Raw genomic sequence first — 22,942 nt, 5'->3', positions numbered from 1 at the left:
GGGCAGAGTAGATGGCCATCAGCAGGTGGAGATGGGCGAGTAGATGGCCATCAGCAGGTGGAGATGGGCGAGTAGATGGCCATAAGCAGTTGGAGATGGCAGAGGAGATGGCCATCAGCAGGTGGAGATGGCAGAGTAGATGGCCATCAGCAGGTGGAGATGGCAGAGTAGATGGCCATCAGCAGGTGGAGATGGGCGAGTACATGGCCATCAGCAGGTGGAGATGGGCGAGTAGATGGCCATCAGCAGGTGGAGATGGCAGAGTAGATGGCCATCAGCAGGTGGAGATGGCAGAGTAGATGGCCATCAGCAGGTGGAGATGGGCGAGTAGATGGCCATCAGCAGGTGGAGATGGGCGAGTAGGTGGCCATCAGCAGGTGGAGATGGGCGAGTAGATGGCCATCAGCAGGTGGAGATGGGCGAGTAGGTGGCCATCAGCAGGAGACGGGCGAGTAGATGGCCATCAGCAGGTGGAGATGGCAGAGTAGATGGCCATCAGCAGGTGGAGATGGCAGAGTAGATGGCCATCAGCAGGTGGAGATGGCAGAGTAGATGGCCATCAGCAGGTGGAGATGGGCGAGTACATGGCCATCAGCAGGTGGAGATGGGCGAGTAGATGGCCATCAGCAGGTGGAGATGGGCGGGTAGATGGCCATCAGCACTAGTAGACGGGCGAGCAGATGGCCATCAGCAGGAGGAGATGGGCGAGTAGATGGCCATCAGCAGGTGGAGATGGGCGAGTAGATGGCCATCAGCAGGAGGAGATGGGCGAGTAGATGGCCATCAGCAGGAGGAGATGGGCGAGTAGATGGCCATCAGCAGGAGGAGATGGGCGAGTAGATGGCCATCAGCAGGAGGAGACGGGCGAGTAGATGGCCATCAGCAGTTGGAGATGGGTGAGTAGATGGCCATCAGCAGGTGGAGATGGGCGAGTAGATGGCCATCAGCAGGTGGAGATGGGCGAGTAGATGGCCATCAGCAGGTGGAGATGGGCGAGTAGATGGCCATCAGCAGGTGGAGATGGGCGAGTAGATGGCCATCAGCAGGTGGAGATGGCAGAGTAGATGGCCATCAGCAGGTGGAGATGGGCGAGTAGATGGCCATCAGCAGGTGGAGATGGGCGAGTAGATGGCCATCAGCAGGTGGAGATGGGCGAGTAGATGGCCATCAGCACTAGTAGACGGGCGAGCAGATGGCCATCAGCAGGTGGAGATGGGCAGAGTAGATGGCCATCAGCAGGTGGAGATGGGCGGGTAGATGGCCATCAGCAGGTGGAGATGGGCGGGTAGATGGCCATCAGCACTAGTAGACGGGCGAGCAGATGGCCATCAGCAGGTGGAGATGGGCGAGTACATGGCCATCAGCAGGTGGAGATGGGCGAGTAGATGGCCATCAGCAGGTGGAGATGGGCGGGTAGATGGCCATCAGCAGGTGGAGATGGCAGAGTAGATGGCCATCAGCAGGAGGAGATGGGCGAGTAGATGGCCATCAGCAGGTGGAGACGGGCGAGTAGATGGCCATCAGCACTAGTAGACGGGCGAGTAGATGGCCATCAGCAGGAGGAGATGGGCAGAGTAGATGGCCATCAGCAGGTGGAGATGGGCGGGTAGATGGCCATCAGCAGGTGGAGATGGGCGGGTAGATGGCCATCAGCAGGTGGAGATGGCAGAGTAGATGGCCATCAGCAGGTGGAGATGGGCGGGTAGATGGCCATCAGCACTAGTAGACGGGCGAGCAGATGGCCATCAGCAGGAGGAGATGGGCGAGTAGATGGCCATCAGCAGGAGGAGATGGGCGAGTAGATGGCCATCAGCAGGAGGAGATGGGCGAGTAGATGGCCATCAGCAGGAGGAGACGGGCGAGTAGATGGCCATCAGCAGTTGGAGATGGGCGAGTAGATGGCCATCAGCAGGTGGAGATGGGCGAGTAGATGGCCATCAGCAGGTGGAGATGGGCGAGTAGATGGCCATCAGCAGGTGGAGATGGGCGAGTAGATGGCCATCAGCAGGTGGAGATGGGCGAGTAGATGGCCATCAGCAGGTGGAGATGGCAGAGTAGATGGCCATCAGCAGGTGGAGATGGGCGAGTAGATGGCCATCAGCAGGTGGAGATGGGCGAGTAGATGGCCATCAGCAGGTGGAGATGGGCGAGTAGATGGCCATCAGCAGGTGGAGATGGGCGGGTAGATGGCCATCAGCACTAGTAGACGGGCGAGCAGATGGCCATCAGCAGGTGGAGATGGGCAGAGTAGATGGCCATCAGCAGGTGGAGATGGGCGGGTAGATGGCCATCAGCAGGTGGAGATGGGCGGGTAGATGGCCATCAGCACTAGTAGACGGGCGAGCAGATGGCCATCAGCAGGTGGAGATGGGCGAGTAGATGGCCATCAGCAGGTGGAGATGGGCGGGTAGATGGCCATCAGCACTAGTAGACGGGCGAGTAGATGGCCATCAGCAGGTGGAGATGGGCGAGTAGATGGCCATCAGCAGGTGGAGATGGGCGGGTAGATGGCCATCAGCACTAGTAGACGGGCGAGCAGATGGCCATCAGCAGGTGGAGATGGGCAGAGTAGATGGCCATCAGCAGGTGGAGATGGGCGGGTAGATGGCCATCAGCAGGTGGAGATGGGCGGGTAGATGGCCATCAGCACTAGTAGACGGGCGAGCAGATGGCCATCAGCAGGTGGAGATGGGCGAGTACATGGCCATCAGCAGGTGGAGATGGGCGAGTAGATGGCCATCAGCAGGTGGAGATGGGCGGGTAGATGGCCATCAGCAGGTGGAGATGGCAGAGTAGATGGCCATCAGCAGGAGGAGATGGGCGAGTAGATGGCCATCAGCAGGTGGAGACGGGCGAGTAGATGGCCATCAGCACTAGTAGACGGGCGAGTAGATGGCCATCAGCAGGAGGAGATGGGCAGAGTAGATGGCCATCAGCAGGTGGAGATGGGCGGGTAGATGGCCATCAGCAGGTGGAGATGGGCGGGTAGATGGCCATCAGCAGGTGGAGATGGCAGAGTAGATGGCCATCAGCAGGTGGAGATGGGCGGGTAGATGGCCATCAGCACTAGTAGACGGGCGAGCAGATGGCCATCAGCAGGAGGAGATGGGCGAGTAGATTGCCATCAGCAGGTGGAGATGGGCGAGTAGATGGCCATCAGCAGGAGGAGATGGGCGAGTAGATGGCCATCAGCAGGAGGAGATGGGCGAGTAGATGGCCATCAGCAGGAGGAGACGGGCGAGTAGATGGCCATCAGCAGTTGGAGATGGGCGAGTAGATGGCCATCAGCAGGTGGAGATGGGCGAGTAGATGGCCATCAGCAGGTGGAGATGGGCGAGTAGATGGCCATCAGCAGGTGGAGATGGGCGAGTAGATGGCCATCAGCAGGTGGAGATGGGCGAGTAGATGGCCATCAGCAGGTGGAGATGGCAGAGTAGATGGCCATCAGCAGGTGGAGATGGGCGAGTAGATGGCCATCAGCAGGTGGAGATGGGCGAGTAGATGGCCATCAGCAGGTGGAGATGGGCGGGTAGATGGCCATCAGCACTAGTAGACGGGCGAGCAGATGGCCATCAGCAGGTGGAGATGGGCAGAGTAGATGGCCATCAGCAGGTGGAGATGGGCGGGTAGATGGCCATCAGCAGGTGGAGATGGGCGGGTAGATGGCCATCAGCACTAGTAGACGGGCGAGCAGATGGCCATCAGCAGGTGGAGATGGGCGAGTACATGGCCATCAGCAGGTGGAGATGGGCGAGTAGATGGCCATCAGCAGGTGGAGATGGGCGGGTAGATGGCCATCAGCAGGTGGAGATGGCAGAGTAGATGGCCATCAGCAGGAGGAGATGGGCGAGTAGATGGCCATCAGCAGGTGGAGACGGGCGAGTAGATGGCCATCAGCACTAGTAGACGGGCGAGTAGATGGCCATCAGCAGGAGGAGATGGTCAGAGTAGATGGCCATCAGCAGGTGGAGATGGGCGGGTAGATGGCCATCAGCAGGTGGAGATGGGCGGGTAGATGGCCATCAGCAGGTGGAGATGGCAGAGTAGATGGCCATCAGCAGGTGGAGATGGGCGGGTAGATGGCCATCAGCAGGTGGAGATGGGCGGGTAGATGGCCATCAGCAGGTGGAGATGGGCAGAGTAGATGGCCATCAGCAGGTGGAGATGGCAGAGTAGATGGCCATCAGCAGGAGGAGATGGGCAGAGTAGATGGCCATCAGCAGGTGGAGATGGGCAGGTAGATGGCCATCAGCAGGTGGAGATGGGCGGGTAGATGGCCATCAGCAGGAGGAGATGGGCGAGTAGATGGCCATCAGCAGGTGGAGATGGCAGAGTAGATGGCCATCAGCAGGAGGAGATGGGCAGAGTAGATGGCCATCAGCAGGTGGAGATGGCAGAGTAGATGGCCATCAGCAGGAGGAGATGGGCGAGTAGATGGCCATCAGCAGGTGGAGATGGCAGAGTAGATGGCCATCAGCAGGAGGAGATGGGCAGAGTAGATGGCCATCAGCAGGTGGAGATGGGCGGGTAGATGGCCATCAGCAGGTGGAGATGGCAGAGTACATGGCCATCAGCAGGTGGAGATGGCAGAGTAGATGGCCATCAGCAGGTGGAGATGGCAGAGTAGATGGCCATCAGCAGGTGGAGATGGCAGAGTAGATGGCCATCGGCAGGTGGAGATGGGCGAGTAGATGGCCATCAGCAGGTGGAGATGGGCGAGTACATGGCCATCAGCAGGTGGAGATGGGCGAGTACATGGCCATCAGCAGGTGGAGACGGGCGAGTAGATGGCCATCAGCAGGTGGAGATGGCAGAGTAGATGGCCATCAGCAGGTGGAGATGGGCGAGTAGATGGCCATCAGCAGGTGGAGATGGGCGAGTACATGGCCACAAGCAGGTGGAGATGGGCGAGTACATGGCCATCAGCAGGTGGAGATGGGCGAGTAGATGGCCATCAGCAGGTGGAGATGGGAGAGTAGATGGGAGATTTCGAGGTGGAGATGGGTGAGTAGATGATGGGTATCTGCAGGTAGGGCCGGCGATCGAGTCTAGATGAGGCATTCTGCTTCAATATGATCTATGTAATGTAAGGAGCTTTGGTGAAAGAACTACTCATTATCGTAATGCACAGTCCTAACACAGCTGAGCACTGCTCACCAAGCTGACCCTAGAATATTATCAGTGTTCTGTGGCTCTATAATTGTGTGAACATTTCCTAACCAGGCATAGCTCACCTTCATAGTTTAGCATGCCACCAAGCTGAGTAGGGTAGACAAATGTTAATTGGAATCAGAGATGCAAATAATTAAAAAGACACCTGCCTCTGCCTACTGTAACTTTACGTTCAAGCAGCTGTCCAGAACTCTGAATCGGCTATGCAGCCACTTCAGAGCAGGCGCTGGGGGCGTGATGAGAGTCTCAGCAAAGGCACAAGGGCTCACTATCATTTTAGAATGGAGAATTATGAAAGGGGGGGTCTGACTAGTAGATTTGCCTATCAGAAACAGAATTGTGCCTCATCCTATTAAGTAAGGCTTTTACACCCTGGCAGATGGCATTCCGAGACCAGCAGAGACTGCACTGCCTTGTGGATATCGCCTCTGCAGCTGGATATAGGTCTAGATGTGCCTACCTCATTGAACTACCCCATGGGAGCTGGGCAATCGCACAGACGCTCAGCCCTGCCACCCCCAACACTGCCTTTATATTCACCTTGCCATTGTGTAGCTTCAGGACCAGTTTACTGTGCACCGGGTCTGGAATCTTCTGCCAGAAAAACTTGGGAAGCACTGCCTGGCCCAGGCTGCGAATCCTGCAACACAAGCAGAGAGTGCGAGACACATTAGCGGTCAGATAAGCAGGATCTGAAGAGAGCAGGGATCTGAAGAGAGAGCAGGATCTGAAGAGAGCAGGGATCTGAAGAGGGAGCAGGGTCTGAAGAGGGAGCAGGGTCTGAAGAGAGCAGGGATCTGAAGAGGGAGCAGGGTCTGAAGAGAGAGCAGGGATCTGAAGAGGGAGCAGGGTCTGAAGAGGGAGCAGGGATCTGAAGAGAGAGCAGGGATCTGAAGAGAGGGCAGGGATCTGAAGAGAGGGCAGGGATCTGAAGAGGGAGCAGGGTCTGAAGAGGGAGCAGGGATCTGAAGAGGGAGCAGGGTCTGAAGAGAGAGCAGGGATCTGAAGAGGGAGCAGGGATCTGAAGAGGGAGCAGGGTCTGAAGAGGGAGCAGGGATCTGAAGAGGGAGCAGGGAACCAGCAAGACGTCAAGCTTCTAAATGGGGCAGAAAGCATTGCTGTCAGAACTTTTGTATGTTGTGATGCTTTGGGAATGGTTGCTTGGGTACCTTTGACATCATTCATTTTTTATGTGTGTTGGCTGAATATGCCAACCTTTACAAAATGTACTGTAACATTAAGATCATAATAACACATTCAAAGTATTACCATGTCATGACCTACTAAGACTAGTAATGCATCTTCTGCATACAGATTAGACGACAGAAATACGAAGACACCTTACACAACAGCTAGAAATGCAAGCATCCCCCATTAAGAATCTGGTCTCTCTAACATTCCAATAGCATCTAAACATTTGACAGTATCCAAAAATAAGGTGCCACGCTGTATCCTTGGATAAAATACTGAAATCTTTAAAAATATACCAAAAAACCCAAACTCTTGTATCCCTCAAAGTATATTTTGGTGTTTTAGTTAGGAACACTGTCACAAGGATTTGCTAAAAGAAGTTATACATTACTGTCATTAATACCCTAAATGTGATTGTGCTGGATTTCATCTGCAAGGGGAAATGTCCTGGATTTTGGGAATTTCAGGCGCTCAAGAAAATGAATTCTGCCAAGAAAGTGCGATTTTCTAAACAGTCTCACTTTCAGATGGCGTCCTCTGTTCTACACAATGGTGTTGGTAGGTTTGTAGCCAGATGGACCTGCTGGCCACTGTATAATGGAACTCACCAAGAACCCCAAGGGCTGCTGGGCACCAGTAATTGGCATGCCAGCAGCTGTTCAAACATTAGAACATGCACGGGGAAAGAAATGCACATATGCACAAGCGGGGGAGCATTGTCTTTTGGCAAGTTCCCCTTAAAGCGTAATGTGTCCTAAGGGAACCACTTCACATGACGGAGTTCTACTGACACCTCCAACCTGAAAGGGTGAGAGAATGCATGATTTGGATCTACTGTCTGATCAAACTGAATTCATTTTAGCAGCACCAGGCTTGCACTTGTAAAAGGTGCCCCAGCTGATTGTGGATATCTCTGGTCGGCTGCCACACCTGCTGCCACAGTGCCAACAGTCTACACCTTGGAAGGTGCACTCTTGACCACACCAGGAAGGTGGCCTCCAAAGGATTTCCGATAGCAGGTTTACAAAGGAAGTTAGTCCACACTTCACACAGCCCTATTTAGGAATAAATATGAGGACCCATTTGATGGCAAACAGAATGGCCTCAATTAACTGGCCGCCTCATGAATCTGGCAGCAGGGCAACTATGTGCCGTGCTAAAGTAAAGTCAAAATGATATCTTATTATGATATAGATACCCTGATTTAATCAGCCACCAATGAATTTGAGGACATACCTTACCCCACAAACCCTTAACTCTGGCGTTCGACTTTTGCTTGCAGATGGAAGATGCTGCTGGCGTGGGACTTCAACGCTGTTCACACAACGCTCGAGCACAGATACTCCCAGGATATCATATTGTGTCCCCAGTGAGGATTCAGACATCCATCTCAGCTAGGGAGACTGGCTACCTTCTGGGGGAGACCTGTGAAGAGCAAAGCCAAGGGCAAAAGGCATAGAGATCCTTTTATCTGGCACCGGCAGGGATGGGGAGTGTGTCTAAGAAAGCCAAGAGAAACACCCCCCAGCACCCCCCCACATTGACTTCCTGCAAATCTAAGACTCTGGGTATGACACTGCAGTGGAAGGAAAATCTGTTCCAGAGACATTGATTGGCCTTTAACAAGGACCAATCACATGTTAGAATTGATTAGGCATGGGGTGAAACCCCACAACCTCTTTTGGTGAATCGTTTGTGAGAATCTCCACCATCCGCACCCTCTGTCTTCTCTCCCCTCACGGCTCCATTTCCAACTCCCTTTCTCACTTAGGCTGGCTTCCTTTCCACTCCCAGCTTAAATTTCACTTCCTTTGTCTTGTCTTTAAATCTCTTCACGACCTTGTCACTCATCTCTGTCATTCTACACCCCCTCTCGCTCTCTTCGTTCTGCTGATCACTTCTTACTCTCGGGTCCCCCCACCCCCTTGTGCCTCCTCTCGTTTCCGCTCTTTTCAGCTCCTTGCCCCCTTACGCTGGAACTCCCTACCTTTTTCTATCCGCTCCTCCCTCACCTATTCCTCCTTCTGCTCCTCACTGCAATCACTCCTTCATTCCCCTGCCCGACATCCTTCCCCCTCCCACCCTTCTCTCCTTCCCTCTAGTACCCTTACCTTTGTTCGCTTTATCTTTCCCCTTCTCTTCTAAATTCCCCTTCCTCCGACTATTCACTTTACTCACTACTTTCTCTCCCTCCTCCCTCCTTCCACGTCCCCTTCCTCTCCTACTCCTTTCCTCATGCAAATTGTTCTAGATGATTTTCTGGTTTGATTCTTGTTTACTGTTATTGCTTCTACTGTTCCATGTTTATGTGTTCTTGTTGTTAACTGTAAAGCGCCTTGGATTAAGGCGCTATATAAAACAATAAATATATATATAAATAAATCTTTTTCATCATCTTTGCAACTGAAGAATAGAAATGGAACTGTGCTGTAGCTAGAGGCACCCCGAGTCCCTTGCGTAGAGCTATGGCAAGACTTCCAGGAGGGATGACGGCTCTCCCCTCAACAAGAGAAAGCCTGCTACTCTTACCCAGGGAGCTCCTACCCAGGACTGTGGCAACAACCCTGCCGGGACCTCTGAAGTACGCCCCTGGACTGGGAAGAGTGGGGCAGGCATTATGCCTATGGCGGACTGGGGTTTTACTCAACATGTGAATTCATCCGCCCGCTTGAAAGGGAGAATTTTAGACTGGGTTCCGAGACTGAACTTGTCTATACATGGCCTTAAGAGCCCCTCCTGCCCTTGGTCTGATCATTTCATATTGGAATGGAATGAGTCCCCACCCGCGCAGCACAAAACCAAGCCAGCAAAGGTATGGCCACCATATAGAAACCTGCTCCAGCCATCACCCACGGCAAGGACACCTCTTCTTTCCCCTACTAGCGGAGGCCTTTGGTGACACACTTGACAAGGCGGTCAATATGCTAGATCCAACAACAGCTAGGCTGCTGATACCCCAACCTAATAAAAAGTGGTATTGCTCTGAGATCCAAACGTTAGAAATGGCAAAGCTGAGAGCCATGAAGCAACGGCAAAAAACACAAAACCCACATACTCTGCGGCAACAAAAAAAAACATAAAAATGCTATTTTAACAGCAAAAAAAGGCTTTTATAACATGAGGGTTGGGGGTGCGGTCTCAAATTCAGGGCCATTCTTTAGGACTTTTAAAGAGCTTGAGCACCCACCCATGCCCTATTCCATCACAGGGTTTACAGTGATTACATCGGAAAAAAAGGATCTCAAACCAAAGCATCGAAAAAAAAGGATCTCATACCAAAGCATCGACAGGCACTTTTACATTTAAAAGATAGCATTTCAAAACTATTTTCTGTAACTTTAAAACGTTACATGGAGCTGTCCAGTGCTGAAATTTCGGCACCGGCCAGCACCTTGTAACAATTTAATTAATTTGTCTGTGTATTGGGGGTGGGGGGGTTCCCCGCTAACCCCCAGGCCCATTCCCCAACCCTAACCCTAACATAACCCTTAGTCTAACCCTAGCCCCAACCCTAACCCCTAACCCTAATGTAACCCTTAATCTAACCCTAGCCCTAACCCTAATGTAACCCTTAATCTAACCCTAGCCCCAACCCTAACCCTAACCCTACTGTAACCCTTAATCTAACCCTAGCCCCAACCCTAACCCTAATGTAACCCTAGACCCAACCCTAACCCTTAATCTAACCCTAAACCCCAACCCTAACCCTACTGTAACCCTTAATCTAACCCTAGCCCCAACCCTAACCCTAACTCAAACCCTAGCCCTAACCCTAGCCCTAACCCAAACCCTAACCATTTCGATACTACCATCGAATTATGTGCAACAAAATGGTAATTCGATGGAATGTCATTTTGTTGCTCATAATTCGATGCTATGGTGTTTGATGGATTGTCCGGATACCCATCACAGGTCACTAAGAATGTTATGTGGTGTCAGACCATCCAAGAGACTGTGTAATAAACTGTTAAATATCTAAAAGGACATTTCTACTAAAACCAATGATGGACGGCGGAACTTTCAGATCACCTCTCATTGCACCACTGGTGTGAAACACCCCAAATTTGAGTTACAGCCCATTAGCGAGGAGCATCTCGCAAAAGTGCTAAGGCAGCTAAAACCTACGAACTGCAAGGGAGATATTTGTCCAGCCCTGACCGTCAAGGAGTGCGCCCCACAACTGGTCCCTCTGATAACAAAATTTATGAATGCCTCCTTTAGGGAAAGTTCTGTCCCGGCAATAATTAAAAAGGCCTAGATCAGAGACCACCAGGGAGTGCGTTGCAACATGGCTGCAGAGAGGATTCAGAGCGTTACCATACAGCCCCACCACTGGAAATCCACACAAAACAGTGGCAGAAGCGATCGTGCACCGCTAGATGAAATCTGGGAGAAGTCTGCATCCAGCGACCCGTTCGCACGCCGAGTGCAGAAGGGGTCGACTCGGCCTCAGAGTGCACCGGACAGGAGTGGCGGAGCACCAAAGGCAGAAGTTGACTGCACGGGTGCGGCCGGTGATGGGCCACCCGGCGCCGGGAGCCTTGAGGAAAGAGGTGGAAGACAGATACAGTCTGGCGAGAAAAGGCATAGTGCTGTGGAATCTGATAAAATTAGGAGCCTGGAATTGTTATCGTTAGACTCATCATTAGAATCAATAGAAAATCATTAGAGAATAAGTACTATTTGTTACAGAACCACTACCCATTATTACCCATTGATAGAGAATCATTACTTATTGTTACCCAGTATTATTCCTTTAGGCATGAGTGCATCATGGTTAGTTATCCATTATTGCATCCAGTTCTGAGTAGTACATAAAGAAGTAGCATCAATTATTTAATCCACATATTAGACTGCCACTTTATGCCTTAGCCATTGACATGTTATGCATTTGAAGAGAGAAATAGGCCCTGTTGTATGAAGGGTTTGCTTAAAATGTTATTGCATTATGCATTAGAATGTAGCGCTTAGATTGAGAGAGAAGTATTGTTTGCTATTAGAGAATGACTGAGGCATGGAATGACACTTGCACTGTGATATTTGAAATGCCGTGTAGAGCCATTTAGTATAACACATTGCTATGCGTTGTTGTTACACATTTATAGATGTTTGACACGTATGTATGTAGAGTGTGTACTTAGAATGAGTTTGCATTATGTAGTGCTTGCATTACGAGAAGAATAGAGTAAACGCTAGGAAGCATTTAGCACAAGGCCTAGGAGCCATTTCTGATGGAGACACACAGAAGTTGTTTGCACTGGGCTCAGCACGAAGATTGTTTTGAATTAACAGTGTACAAGTATTTGTAAACATTGGCAGAGAGACACAGATAATACGAACCCTTGCCCTAGTGGAGACGGCCTGGCTAATCAGTTTGAGCTGGTGTGCCGCAGAGACAAAGGTGGGAGGGAGCGCGACATGGAGTGGGTAGAGAAGAGAGAAGCCTTTTCACACAAGGAGTTGCTTTGAAAACGGGCACTAAGAGAGCATTTCGTAATGCAGACAGAGCCAACAGTGGAAGCGAATGGAGAACTATATGGAATTAGATGGTGTTTTGCACTGCACTCAGATGGCCATGAAAGAGATATGATGTCCAATGTCACTTTGACACACTTTGACACAGCACACGTAGTGACCAGAACGCGACAAGAACATAACACAGACTGGCAGGCATTGATAAATGTTGGAGAGATATTCTTCGTACAGAATGTTTATAGTAACCAGAAGCCGAGAGAAGACAGAGAAGTAGTCGCCGGGTGTTGCTGTGAAGGAGTCGCCCCGAGTCCTTGCTGGTTGCTGAGAGTCTGTTGGAGGATGGGGTTAGATACAGATGGAGTTTGTTCGAGTTAATTGCTGATGGAGTTTGGATGGATGCAATCCTGAGAATGAGGGAGAGATGTCTTGGTGCAGCAGAATCCGATGGCATTGGGAGAGAGAGAGAGCTTGGCAGAAGCAGTTCGTGTGACCAAATCTTAAGGGGCCTGCCACTGCTCACTGGCTGATTGCAGAGTTGTGCTTACAGGAGAGACCTGAAAGACAGAGCTGGAGACAGAGAGATGCACAAGCAAACGGGAAGTATGGTTCATGGATAGACAAACTGATTGATTACATTTAGTGGAGTAACTTTGTTGATGGGATTGGGAAAGACATGGCATCTGAAGGGAGGTTCCTGAGCCAAAAAGAGTGGGGACAGAATGGTGTGCCATGGAGGTTGGGGGGACGGGCATCCCTGTCCAACCCCACCCCCCAGAATTATGCCCATGATTAGAATGTGACACCATCTAGTTGTTGGTCAGACACTCACAGGGAGCTTTGAGTTTGGGAACAGGGAGATCAGACAGGGATTGTCTTAAGAGGGGGAGTGTGAAGCATGGTGTGGATTGGTGTGGATTGGAGAGGTTTGATTCTGCATAGAGGAGAGGATTGCTGGATGTTTGACGCTTGCATTAGACTGAATTAGAATCACAGACTTGCATCACAGGCTTGCATTTAGACTGCATTAGAATTACAGGCTTGCATTATAGGCTTGCATTAGGAACCTGAAAGGCTTATAGTTATTACATGGTAGATTTGCACCAGAAGCATAAAAGGTGCAAATTCGATATAGGCTTATAGAGTTTTAGCATTGTTTGAATTATGATTTGGTAGTAGCATAAATAAATGTATTCGATTGTTATAATTGAATCGATTCATGTGTTTTCTTTGTGTCTTGTGATTTGTGTCCACAGTAGTAAGATAGGAGTATGTTGGTATTGTGTTGGTATTATTTGTTCTGTATAGCATGGGTGTGTTGTTAGAAATAATCTAGGAGTAACACAGTGCACCTAGGGCCTAAGGTACGAAGGAACGGGGGGTGGGGGGGTGTATGGACCCACACACCCCCCCAGGAGATTGTCTAAGATTGTCTGAGACCGGAGCATGCTTGCCCCGGGGGAGGGGGGGCAAGACGATGGTTAGCGTTTTTGTTTTCCAGACTAACAGTGTCACAACCCATTGGGACAGCGGGATCTCGGCCTGGTGAGTGAGGCAACTCGGGGTACAAAGGGACTCCCGGACACTGTGTGAAAGGGAAGCAAAGCTCCCAAGCGCCACCCCAATCATGCAAAAAAAAGTCCCGTCAGGGGCATGGAGGAGGGAGCTGCAGGGCCAGAGCCAACTCAAAAAGCCGGGAAGAGCGGCCCAGGCACCATTCCGCAGGGAAGAAAGTCAGTAGCACGGGGAGCAGGTGTCGATTACGACACCCGTCACCTGGAGCTCCCGGCTGAAGGCAGCGGATTGAAGTCACGGCACTGCAAGGGAGAATGCGGCACATGAGCCACTTACATGGTGAGCAAGCATTAACGGGGTTAAAGTAACTTGAGTGTGGATTGCAGATGAAACCGATCTCCTGAGCACCCTCTCAACTGCGCGCTTGAAACCCGCCTGGTGTGGGGAGTAAGAGACAACAGGGCCCACGGATCACCTAGCCGGCAAAGCTTTCAAAGTGTCTCCCTACAGAAAATTGAGACACAATAAGAGGCTGAGGAAAGGCAACAAAGGAAAAGGAAGTGATATTTTTCTTGTCCCCGGCAGCGACCCATACACGTGGTGCATTCCCCTGCAAAAGATGGGTAGTAAGCCATCACAACTGGGGCAACGGGGAGCTGCGCCACACCAATCGCAACAGTGTCAGAACCAGGTGGAAATGCCAGGGGGCACATCGGCAAAGGGCCCAGAGGGCAGGGTGTTCACGGAAGTCGATAACGTCCCTTTTCTAAACAAAGGAGGACTCAGGACACATCCTGGCTGAAATTAAAGCGCTGAGAGGCGGCATACAAGCATCTCCAGCAGATCTCACGAGTAGGGTCGGCACCATCGAGAATAAGGTGTAAGGCCTGGAGAACAATCAGCTTAATGCAGACCTGGTGGAAATGCGGCTGGATTCCAGGATGACAGAGCTGGAGCTGCGGGAGGAGGAGGTTACGCTGAAAATGGAGGACCTGGAAAACGACCTGGAAAATGGAGAGAAGAAACAAGATTCAGATACTGGGCCTGAAAGAAACGGCAAGAGAGGCCCAGAGACAAGTGGCAGAGAAAGTGCAAGCCATCGCCAACCTTCTATTTGTGGCCGAGTGAGACAGGGCTACGGAGTTGGAAAGGGCGCACAGGGGTGGAGGACCGTATGGTGACGGCCCGTGTTCCATTGTGGCTACGTTTTTGCAATATAGGGACAAGACAGAAGTACTGATCTGGGCGGGGAGCAGTGAGACCTGGAATTTGAAGGTTCCAGGATAGTCATATACAAGGACCTCTCTAACATGGCGCTCTCCAGGAAAAGAGATTGCAGGCCCCTCACAAAATGGCTCACAAAGAAAGGGATAAAATACAGGTGGGGATAACAGTTTTCACTCCAAATCGAAGTGGACACAATGGACTATCGCATTACCTCGGCAGAGAAAGCGGAACAAGCACTCTGTCGCTTAACCTCGGATACAGAAGCGGACTCTAACCCGGTGGAGAGATGTGTGATGATTAGGAGCCGCCAGTCACACACAGATGAGAAGGAAGGGACAAACAGGGCGGAGATACCGGCGCTTGACCTGACCTTCCCCACGCAAGCCATCCGGAATGCCCTAAAAGGTTGAGGATGATGGAATGTCAGGACTTCCGACAACTGACTGGACTGGCTGGATACTGAGCCGGTGGGTTGACAAGGTACTGTATGGAATGCTGGTGAGGGTAAGCAATCCTCCTTCCCTTGGTGGCCCTCTGTAGGACGGAGGAGGTCTCATCCATATTTACTGCGGACTGCAGTATTTTGTTCATGTTAAAGTTTGTTTTGTTATGGGGGAACGTTTTGTGGGTAGCATGAGGCTCTTTAGCAGGCTTCTTGCCGCCGGATTGGTGTGGCAAGAACCAAAGCAGGGCTAATAATAAGGAATAAGGAGGAGGAATTGGGGGCAATGAGGTCTAACGATATTAGTAGGAGTCTGGTCGTGGGAACATTACATTTGAAAGGAATGAACTCGCCCAAGAAAAGGTCTCTGGTAATGAGGGAGTTCCGAGATGCCACCCTTGATGTACTGTTCTTGCAGGAGACACAGCAGGTAATGGGGGAGGAGAGATAGCTATGAGGGGCGGGCATAGGACAGGTTCACTGGGCCTCCGGACCAGTGAAAAAGAGAGGAGTGGGGATAGTTGTGTATAGGCAATGCAGGATATGGAATTTGTAGGTGAAAATACTGTTGGAAGGGCGAGTGCTCATAGTAAAAGGTTCCTTGGAAGGGGCGCAGATAATAATAATAGCCGTATATGCCCTGAATCAGGGCCAGGGGAGGCTCATACAGAATGCTCTGGACCATATACAGCCACTGGATGCAGAGATGCACATCATCGGAGGAGATTTCAATTCCTGAGCGGACAAGGAGTTTGACAGAATATCTATGAGTGATGGGGAAGTCTTGGGTGAGGGAGGGAGAAAGGGCCACCTGGGGCGTGCGATTGAGGCGAGGGGCCTAGTGGATGTGTGGAGGGCAAAGCACCCAGGGGACAAGGGATACACTTTTTTCTCTCACACACACTATACGAGAATAGATTACTTGCTGCTGAACCGGGACCGAGGGGTTGGTGGGGGGTGGGGGAAAGAGTGCTGCATTGTGATATAAGACCGGTGGGGTGGACAGATAACGACATGGTCCGGATGACGCTTGACATTGATGGAATATGCAGGGCGGACTCCAGTTGGAGGTGTAATGAACACCTATGGAAAGATCCAATATTTGCGGACCAATTGGCTGGGGACATAACGGAATAATTTGAGCTGAACAATACAGTGAAAATAAGCATTAAGACAGTCTTGGAAGAGGGAAAGGCCACATGGCGAGGCGTCTTGATCAGGGAATGGGCGCGGAAAAAGAGGGAGAGGAGAATAAGCTTCGACCAGAAATACAAGGGGAGGCACGGATGCATGCAGGGGGTGGGAGTGTAGAGGGGGTGATGGAAAAACGGCAGGCAAAGAGATTAGAACTGAAGGGAATCAAGCCGGGCAAAAATCTGAGTAAACTTAAATACCTCAAACAGAAGTATTGTGAGAAAGGAGACAAAGCAGATGCGCTCTTAGCAGCAAGACTCCGGGCACAGAGGGCAGAGAGAAGGATTACAACTTTGGATGAGACAGCGGGGACCCCCAGAACCACGCCAGTAGAAATAGCAGAAGGCTTTACAAATGATTATGAGGGCTTATATAAGATAGAATGTTCCGAAATGGCGGGCAGGGCAGTGGAATATTTAGGGGGTATAGACATGGTGCGCCTCATGGAAATGGAGCACTTGGAAAGCCTCATCACAGCGGAGGAGGTTCTAGATGTGATCACCCACTGCCCAACTGGCAAAGCCCCAGGGGAAGATGGTTACACCACAGGGTTTTACAAGAGGTTTTCAGATGCCCTTATTGGCCACATGGTAAAGGTATACAATGACCATACTAGAGACCGGCACAGCCCCTGTGTCTTTTAGCAGGGCACTGAGAACAGTGATCCCCAAGGAAGGGAGGGACCCGACACGCTGCCCTTCATATCGCCCCATCTCCCTGCTAACATAGAAGAGAAGATCTTTACGCGAGACCTGGCCACTCGCCTCGAGGGAAAGATGCTGCGCCTAGTGCACCCAGGCCAGGTTGGGGTTATAGCCAGTAGACAGGGTACAGATGCTATAAGAAAGACCCTGAATCTCATCGCACATCTCAGAAGACCCGAGTGAACATGCTCTTTTGAGCCTCGATGCCGAAACGGCATTCCATTGAGTGGAGGTGGGGTTCCTGTGTGCTGTGTTGCAGAAGGTGGGCTTCGGGAAGAAAATGTAGCTGGCTATTGGAGCAATATATGCGGAGCCCGCGGCACACGTGATAGTCAATGGGAGAAAGTCAAGAGGCATCAGACTCGAAAGGGGTACCAGAAAGGGATGCCCTCTATCTCCTTTACTCTTCGCATTAACTATGGGACACCTGGGCATAGAAATATGGAAGGATGCATGGATTACAGATATACGGGTGGGGAATGCAGAACAGAAGCTTAGCATGGAGGTGGACGGCATATTGCTCCACATCTCGAGTTTTCCCGTTACAAGCCGTATGGCACTATGGCTCGTAGAAGAATATGGAGTCTCAGGGCTCAAGGTTAACATGGGCAAATCGGTTCTGCTCCCCATAGGTACGGATGTACAGGGGCCTAAGGAGGAGTGGCGCAGCCTTGGGATTCATACAATACTTGGCTGTGAGATTAACTAGGAACTCGAGCGCACTGTATGAGGTCAATTTCCCCCCACTGACACAAAGGTCATTTAATGATCTGGAAGCCTGGTCGAGACTCACTGTCATGGTTGGGAAGACTAAATGCGCTAAAGATGACACTGCTCCCCCGAGTGCTGTATCTATACCAGGCGCTCCCTAATGAGATGCCAGAGCCCCATTTTGTGGAGCTAAACCAGGGGATTAACAGGTTTATATGGCAAGGACAGAAGCAGAGCGTAAGGAGAGGGGAGGAGTGGGGCTGCCAGATATGCGCACCTACTACAGGGCAGCACAGTTTAGAGCATTGATCCCCCACCTCAGGTTAGACCAACAGAAGCAGTGGGTCCAAATTGAGAACTACGCATGGAGACCGGCCACCCTAGGGGAGTGGCGTGTACATTCCAGAGGATAGTTAAGTCACACCATATAATGGGCCCGCTGTTGAACCTATGGAGGTTAAAGAGAGAAACGACCGGTAACGACTTGGCCATCCCCATTGAATCACATATAGGCCCCCCCATACGAGATCACATCCCAGACCATGCCAGATTCCAAAAATAGTTTGACGCAGGACTAGAGCGGGTGGGCCAGCTGGTGAAAGGGCAAGACTTTGTGGGCATAGGAGAATTGGAAAAATGTCTGGGAATAGGACCAATCTCAATAAGTGTTCAAATATTTACAGCTAAAGCATGTGTTAATGTCAGGGAGATGGAAGGAGACCCTTCAAAGGGACTTGATGGACACAGGGTTTTGAGCACCGAGGCAACAACAAAGTGGTTGATATTCAAATTGTACGAGGCACTGCTGTCGGCGCAGGGAGTAGAGGCCGACCTATATAAGAAAAGATGGAAGAAAGAAATGGCAATGGCCCTGGACAGTGATCAATGGAGGATGAGGTGTGTGATTGCATGTCAATACAAGCTACAAGGCATCAAAATGTTGTACAGATGGCAATGGGAACTGGTTAGATTGTCCAAAGTGTTCCCAGGAGTAGACCCTCGATGCTGGAGAGGCTGCAGCCAGTGGGCCGATTATTGGCATGTGTGGTGGGGATGCCGGGAGGTGCAAAGATTCTGGAACGTGCTCCTGGGATAGATAAAGGCCCTAGACGTAGTTGGGAGGAACCAGGATCTGCTGCTGATACTGTTTGGGATGGAAGTCACGGAGGGAGAGTGGAGGCGGTTGCCCCATATGGTGCAATTTTTATTGCTGGCTGCGAGGGCCTGCCGGGCAGGGAGGTGGAAGAGGGAGGCTCTCCCGAATGAAAGACAATGGGCCCTGAAGGCACGAGATATATATGTAATGGAACTTCTAACTGGGCAACCCCATGGTCGGACACCCTCTAGGGAACAAGAATGGTCAACGTTCCTTTCCAAATATGGCCCGCAGGAGGGGTAGTGTGTGAACTACTGTTGGTGGTGAAGGGATGGGGTCTCCACCAGCAAAGCAGCGGGCATTGCCCAGATATGAGATCATCAGGGTGGGTGTTGAACAATGCTATGAATCCCAGAGAACAGCCTCACATTGCATGGAGAGGACTAAAAGCCAACCGAGCAAGACAAATTGAACTCACGGAACACTTGGGGGCTGCTACCCCGGAGGTGGGGGGGTGGGACGGGATGAGGGAGTTTATGTTGGTTCGGGGGAGTAAAAGTAAAACTGTGTGGTTATAGCACTTTATTGTATACACTGTTGAAATACTTGAAAAGGAATCACTACAACTGCCAATAAAACCTTTATTAAAAAATAAAAAAAAGGCCTGATCTCCCCATTGATAAAGAAAAAATGTACATTGGATGCTACTGTGTCTGGAAACTATCAGCCAATCAACATCATCCCTTTTCTTCTGAAGATTCGGGACAAAATAGCCCAAAACAAATAGTAGATTTTTTTAATGTAAGTTTCACATCCTAGGACCTAAGCAATCCGGCTTCCGCCATGCGCATAGTACAGAGTCCACGCTCTCAGATCTTAAATCACAGCGCTACATGTTTTATTAGATCTCACTGCAGCGTTTGATGGATAGACTCTTCAGGGGCACTTCAGGGGACAGGGCACTTCTCAGTCGAGGCGGCACAATGGGTACACTCATTTCTATCTGAGCATAAGGCCAGAGTCTGTGTCCAAGCCGCCTGTGCAGAGGAGTCCTTGATTTTTTGTGAGGTGCCCCAGGGATCCTGTGTGTCCCCTACTTTACTCCGTTACCCTGGAGCAGAACCTGACAAGGAGGGCTCAGACAACTAGCCTGGTGGTGGCCACTTCATATCACCTGAAGCTGCTTGCACAAGTATGGATGTTCCTGAAGGTTAAAAACAGTACCACAGTGGCTCGCACCCTTATAGGTCCAAGACTCGACTATTGTGGCAGTCTCCTGTTAGGAATTTCCAGTGGGGATCTATCTCGGCTCCAGATCATCCAGAATAATGCAGTGCGTATAGTAGAAGGTCTTCACAGAACAGATCATGTGTCCGCTGCTCGCAGAGCCCTACATTGGCTCCCCGTGAGCAAGCGCATTCTATTTGGAGTTCATTGTATTTCCCATCGCTGCATTTATAGACAAGGACCCGCATATTTGGCTAAATCTCTTACTTGGCTTCCGGCTCGCAGAGCCCTCCGCTCAAACACTTGCTTGTTGGTTATCCCGCGGGCTAAACTGTCCTGCGTGGCACATGGGCCTTTCCCGCATGCCGCTCCTGTACTATGGAATGCTCTTCCCCCCTGATTTGCGGGCTTGCGTGGCACTTCCGGAATGCAAAAAGAAACAGAAAACCAGGCTTTTCTGCTGACCTGCTTCTTGACATGAGGACTACAGTATCTGAATGACTGCCTTTCTGCTGTTCAGTGTTTGTTTGTCCTGTTCAAGCGCCACTATGCCCACAGTCTTTGGTATCATGCTTTATAAATAAAATATATTTTTAAAAAAAATACATTTCTGCAAGGGGCCTGGTGAAAGAACCCTCAGCCTGTTGCAAACCCAAAGGCACTGCCCTTGCCAATACTGGTTGCAAAAGATTCCATTTCCTGAACTGAGCCCCTTGAGCTGAGGTGGAACTACCAACAAGCTGCTGACGCAGCATCGAACCACCTGCACAATCCAGTCGAGCCGTGAAGCACAAGACAATGACTGCCGATAACACAAATTCAAGGCCAGCACACAACATTAATCCAACACGGCTGAATCGCTTCCCTCTTCATTTCGAGCCACCCGTCGAGATCTTAGCAATTGGAAGCACAGCCACTAGTATCTTGACACCGCTGAACTCCTCGAGTTGTCTGTGGACAGGCGCTCGAATCCAGTGAAGCGGCTCAAAAGATCGGCTCGACGCTGTCAAGTCACTATAAGAGGCTAAGGTAGGGTCTGAATGGACTACAGGCCCCTGGATGGTTTTTCTAGGTTCTGGCCTTTATACATTGGGCCCTAAAGATAGTAAAGCCACTACCTTTGCACGTGGTGAGCACCGTCATATAATCAAGAAAGGCTGACTGCTAGTGGCCAGGCCGGCAGCGCGACGGAGTTTCGGGCTGCTTGACAACCCACGAGAGCCGGGATAGCTAGCCCCTGCGGCATGCAAACTATGGCGAGTGTGCTGCTGCGCCCATGGTGAGCCGGGGCGTGCCCCCTACCTGGAGCATCATTCTGCACATCATGGAGGCCGCTGTGCCCGGAGGCACCGGCGGAGAGTAACGTGATAGCAGGGACAGATGAGGGGGCCCCTCACTTGCCTGGCGACCTGAAGCTGCTGGTGGAGTGCTCCCCACTAACGGGGTCATTTGTGGCAGAGCCCGAGAGGCAGTGTCCCCAGAGCGAGGTGTTTCGGGCCCCGAATGAGGCGGCTGGTATGCTGCTGAGCCTGCTGTGGTAGGGCTGAGCTGGGGCCCCGGGGTGCTGCTCTGACTGTTAGGCTGGTAAGCGCGTTCCTCTGCAGGCTGTGATCAGTGAGGACCCATTGATCAGCACACTGTGGAGGAGCAAGGAAGAGGGAACATCTGAGGGGTGTGCTGCAGCATGCCCCTGCCTGCCGAGTGTGGAGCCCTGGGGGGTGATCCCTGATGATAATATTGGCGTGTTGCCCTTTTAGAAATAAAAGGGCTTTTTTTTTTTTTAAAGCCACCACTACAAAGGACATCCTTTACCTTGGTTGACATTTATTGCCCTACTCCTGCATGTGCACACATGCAAAAATGTGCGCACATCACCACAGTTGCAGGGTTGTGCACCCGATGTGCCCTGTGGATTTATCCAAAGGCGGTGAGGGCGTGCCCATGGTCAAGGGCAACAAGAAGCAGGGTCGCTTGTCATTTGGGCCTAAGGAACCCTCTGCATTGTCCATAACACCTTGTGGGGCCTGGGGCCTCAATACCTTCAACTCTCCTCGCAAATATCTTCCTTTTCAAGCTCTTCGCTCATCTGCCTCCAACTCCCTCAGGTTCAGTCGCTTCTCCAAGCAACAATTTGTGCTAGATCTCCTTCTTCAGCAGGGGCCTCCCTCTGGAACAGCCTCCCTGCCTCTCTGAAACTTGAGGAGAACCATCTCTGGTTCAGGAAGCACCTCAAGACCTTTCTCTTTGCTTCTGCTTTGTCTCTGCCTCTCCCCTGCTGAACCCCTGGCTGAAACTGAAACTGCAGTGGTCACCTGGCTACCCTCTGATCTTGGGCCCAGGTTCTCCCCACCAGCTGCACTCCTGTACTGCCGCCCTAGCAACCTTGCCCTCGGGGGCTGTTTTTGTATCCCAACAGTGCCCTATCAGCACCTGACTCTTGTTGTCGGCACTTACCCCTGCACTTGCCAGCAGCTGGCCGCACTTATTTATTGTTTCTATTTATTAATTCTGTTGATCCCATGTACTCCACTGCCCCTTCCCCCCTTGCACTTCCCTCCCCCCCTCCCCTGCACTTGCGCAATCTCAATGTCACCTGGCCTAGTAAGATCGCTGTCTGTCTTCCCCCTGTTTTCCCTCCCTTGCCTCGTTGCGCCTTGAAACACTTGTGTATAGGCGCGTTATAAATGCTATATCATATATCATAAGTAAGGTCTGCCCGCCGGTGCTAGAAAGATGTCAACTCCTGGGGCTGCTAAGGCAGTGGAAATAGAGGCACAGGTGGTAGCCTTGGGCCCTGGTGCCAGTGGAGGCGATCCCACCCCAGCTCTGGAGTACTGGCTGGCATGAAGAATGGATTTGCGCCCATCAATACCAAGCTGGAAGGAAGGCCTACAAGATGGATAGGATGCAGGAGCGCATTGATAAAAGCGGGCACATCACCAAGCCAGAGCAAAGGGTGGGAATGCCCAAGGACTCTAGCACTGAAATGCA

General features: G+C 51.2%; 1 protein-coding gene across 5 annotated transcripts in view; it reads right to left on the bottom strand.

Annotated features, from left to right (window-relative positions):
- The window catches only part of IL27RA (interleukin 27 receptor subunit alpha), a 420,655-nt gene that overhangs the window by 22,750 nt on the left and 374,963 nt on the right, over positions 1 to 22,942 (bottom strand). For all 5 annotated transcript variants that reach the window (XM_069604392.1, XM_069604391.1, XM_069604388.1 and 2 more), the window contains one exon: positions 5,713 to 5,812. In XM_069604392.1, the coding sequence (XP_069460493.1) occupies positions 5,713 to 5,812 (100 nt within the window). The remainder of the gene's footprint in view (positions 1 to 5,712; positions 5,813 to 22,942) is intronic.

Source organism: Ambystoma mexicanum, chromosome 3q (assembly GCF_040938575.1).
Source record: "Ambystoma mexicanum isolate Mex_15411 chromosome 3q, UKY_AmexF1_1, whole genome shotgun sequence".
In the NCBI taxonomy this organism is placed as follows: domain Eukaryota; kingdom Metazoa; phylum Chordata; class Amphibia; order Caudata; family Ambystomatidae; genus Ambystoma; species Ambystoma mexicanum.
This window is presented reverse-complemented; position numbering and strand designations above follow the sequence as displayed.